The 3757-nt window shown below is 44.3% G+C and overlaps 1 protein-coding gene across 1 annotated transcript; it reads left to right on the plus strand.

Annotated features, from left to right (window-relative positions):
- Nucleotides 1-3447, plus strand: LOC109478435. Its single transcript, XM_019779967.1, has 4 exons — nucleotides 1-711; nucleotides 1553-1779; nucleotides 2047-2212; nucleotides 2644-3447. Exons 1-4 carry the CDS (start codon nucleotides 23-25, stop codon nucleotides 3278-3280), a joined length of 1719 nt encoding a protein of 572 aa, XP_019635526.1. The 5' UTR covers nucleotides 1-22; the 3' UTR covers nucleotides 3281-3447.
- The last annotated feature ends 310 nt before the right edge of the window (nucleotides 3448-3757 follow it).

Below are 3757 nucleotides of genomic sequence, written 5' to 3' on the forward strand. Positions count from 1 at the left end.
GTTAAATGTAATTCAAAACTCCATGACCAGAGCAGACATGTTTCTCGTCTTTTCTATTACCCTGTTTCTCCGTTTGGCATCAACAAACTCAGCTAAAACATGCTGGACGGATGGGTCTTGCTCCGGAAAACAGTTTGCATCAAAATTGAAGTCCATACCCAACAATCTAACATTCGGCACATTGTCCAACCTCGTGCTTAGTTTTAATGACATTAGAGAGGTGACATCACTACCGGCCATGCCCCGACTGACTAATCTGGATTTGTCTCGGAATGGTTTGAAAGATTTTTCGTGGTCGTCCCTCAGCAGCACGCCTAATCTCACCAGGTTGGCGTTGAATAACAACAAACTTTCAAAAGTCGATGCCCGCGTCGACTTTCCTCGATCCCTGACTCACCTTTCGCTTCAGAACAATCGCATCGCCACTTTTCCAGAAACCTTCCTGAGCGGTGTGACGCCACATCAAAACATCTTCTACTTTCGGATATGGGGAAACTCTTTCCACTGCGATGACGAGGTTTACTGGATCGTCCGTTTACGACAGTGTGTGTGGAATCACCGTGAGGAGGGCTGCGTGAACAAGAATGCAAAACAGGTCAAGATGTGCATGATGTCAAACTGCAATTTCCATCCGAGTGGCGTTCTGGTCATCCTCGACTCTCTAGAGAAGGAGGGCATTATCTGTCACCTGAGACCACGAGTCCAACTAAGGTATTTGCATCTTTATAGCCGGTATAACCGCTTTTCGGCGTAACACACCAGCTTCGCAGCCACGCGGCGCCACATGCCAGGTCAGCCACACCAACACTATTCAAGAACATCATAAACGACATGATAACTCACAAGACTGATACATACAAACCCTTAAAGCACTGGTGGTAAGGTACTGGCACAAGCAAGAAGCTGAATATATTATCATTGTATGCGACCTCTGACCTCCCAAAAGCGATCTGGTAATGTCGTGCTGCTTTGTAGTTGTTATATATTGATTATTGCTTTGTTTGTAATTTTATGCTAGTTGTATTCTAATGTATGCAAGTGTTATGTTATGTTATGTTATGTTATGTTATGTTATGTTATGTTATGTTATGTTATGTTATGTTATGTTATGTTATGTGCCTTAATTTGTATTACATTTGTGTACTGTTTTATGAATCCAGGAAGAATAGATTAGATTTGTTATCTAATCTAATGGATATCTAATAAAACATCAAACATCAAACGCGGCGCGGCGGCAGCTGGCTATATTACACCGATCGACTTGTTACACCTAACCCTTGAACTTCTAGCTCTAGACTTTGTTTAAAGCTATCTATTGACAATGCCCCTACTGTACTTGGTGACAGTGAGTTCCACTCTGCAATAGTTCTAGGAAAGAATGAATTCTTGAACACCTCAATTCTTGGTTGATAACTCTGTTACTTGAAGGCATGGCTATTTCTTGTTCTCTTCTGGGCTGGTATTAGGTACTTAGTAGTTGGGACGTCCACCAGTTTATTAGTCATTTAGTACATCATGCATAGTCTGGACATTTTTCTTCTGTCTTCGGTAGGTGTAGAAATGGGAAACTTTTGAGAGACATTCAACTACCCACAGCCAGACCTCCCAACGCCCCAGCAAGTCCACCACCAGGCACGTTTGCCGACAACACGTCAGTGTCTACGGGAACAGAGGTTAACGAGGAGAGGAAAGCTACAGAACACCCAACCCCAACTGCTTATAGCTTGGACCGAACCACCGCCAGTTACTACAAGTTTCCCTTTGACATTGTTTGGAAAAGTGAGTCTTATTTCTCAGTTTCAGTGGACGTAAGCCATAAATTAGTATGTTATAAATTGCTTGACTTGTTGAACATGTACTGAAAGAAATTGACATTTTTCTATCTGACATTGATTGCCTTGTTAGTGCACACATACCAAGCTTCCATTTTTTTTGGTTTGATTTTTGAATAACAGTACATTCCTTATCTCAATGTCTTTTTACAGCTTATTTGACAAACTGATTCGAAAAGGATCCTTAAATAATCACATTTTCATTCCCTTGCAGCACCGGCCTCCGCCATCCTTGGTGTCATCCTGGCACTTTTGCTCGTCTTCTCCGTTGTGCAATGCTTCAAACGCTGCAAGAAGAAACGACAGGCTTTGCTGGACAAAATGGCGGCCGGCCCGGCTCTGTGCGCGCTTTCAGGCATGCCGGTCACAAACATAAGCAGGTAATAACTGACATTGGTTTTCTTATTGTTTGTAACTATTATGATTCGTAACAATACACATGTAACAAGACTTTTAATAATAATTTCTATTTGGGACTGTGATAGCTCAGTATTGTCAGTTAACAAATCTTATATTATATATATAGAAACACTATACATTTGGAACCGCATATTTCCCTATGATGTAACAATGCCTAGTATGTATGTCACAATTACACTACGTTCCGGAACGCATTGTAAACAGACAAAACTAGCTGAAGTGCACTATGAACTATGTAACACCTTTAGTGCACTATGCACCAAGCAACATATAGTGTCAGTGCACAGTAAACCAGTCAGTATTGCCCTGATGAAGATGACAGAAGGTCATCGAAACGTTGGCTTGAAAAACAAATAATTGTGATAGAAATAACTTTGCTATTCATAAGCAGGGTTGACCTGACTGAAGACGTCATCGGAGGAAACCTCCCGCGTCCACGAGTGTCTCCAAGCGGCAGCGAGAGTCGGCCCAAGAGGCATTCCTTTCAGCACGACTACGATGAAATTAAGGACGAAGATCTCGACAAGATGCGGGGACCTCTCCAAAGTGACCAAAGCGCCGCCTACTCCGAAGATGGAAACCACCACCGCCTTGACGCTGGGAAGCTGTACGGCCGGCACCGACCCGTTCGGGGCAGGGACATGCGTCGTCAAAATCGCGTCACCTGCATCGGCGTCGAAACGCAGCGTCAGTCACAACTGAGGAGGCAGAATCGTCATCACCACAGACGCCCCGGGCTTGATGACAGAAACTTGTACCGAACGGAGTCTTCAGAACCAACTGGGCAACGTCACCATTCTCTCACCGCCTCCGTGCCCCGTGCTGGTATTCTCTACCGGTCCGGCACAACCCCGCCTATCGAGTCAAGGCGCCGGCGACACCTGAAGAAAGAAGGTACGGATGGTCCTTTCGAATTGAACATCAGGGGGAAGTACTCACCCCCTTCCTCTGAGGAAGACGTCCCTCCTCCGGTACCGAGCAGAGTAGGAAGGCCCAAACTGTTTCCCAACAGAACGTCAGAAGTATAGGGGTCAACATGTCGTGTGGAAGGAAAACCATGAGGTGAAGAAGGTTGCTAGCTTTGTCTTGTCATGACATGCTCGTGAAGATTTGCGACAACCATGTATAACGACGCAAGACAGTCCTATGTTTGGGTTTATTAGTCTGTGCATTCTAAATGATCTCAAAGAAGATGTTATTGTGGATTTCTGGCTGCGCTGTTTTCCTGATTGCGTGCCACCAAAACCCAGCAGGGAAAAATAACAATTTACCAGTTGGGAGTGGTTGGGAGTAGGTCGGGAACAGGGTCGGTTGGTTGTTTTAAGTTAAAACTTTTGGTCCAACGCAAAAAAATTATCTCACCTAGAGCTTTGACCAGTCACTCTGGTCTTCCTCAGTAGACTGACCCAGTGAAGCTTGTCACGTGGCTTCTTTGAAGTGTGACGTCAACACTAGGTCAAAGGTATTAAGTGAAGGAAAATAGTATTTTTTTCAGTGTTCAAAAT

This window comes from Branchiostoma belcheri, unplaced genomic scaffold (genome assembly GCF_001625305.1).
Source record: "Branchiostoma belcheri isolate BF01 breed outbred unplaced genomic scaffold, Haploidv18h27 scaffold44, whole genome shotgun sequence".
NCBI lineage: Eukaryota > Metazoa > Chordata > Leptocardii > Amphioxiformes > Branchiostomatidae > Branchiostoma > Branchiostoma belcheri.

Bases quoted from the DNA above. Each gene is read 5' to 3' on its own strand.
- LOC109478435 (XM_019779967.1), top strand. From the start codon at position 23: ATGACCAGAGCAGACATGTTTCTCGTCTTTTCTATTACCCTGTTTCTC. The intron at 712-1,552 runs GTATTTGCATCT...TGTCTTCGGTAG, and splicing joins AGACCACGAGTCCAACTAAG to GTGTAGAAATGGGAAACTTT. The intron at 1,780-2,046 runs GTGAGTCTTATT...ATTCCCTTGCAG, and splicing joins CTTTGACATTGTTTGGAAAA to CACCGGCCTCCGCCATCCTT.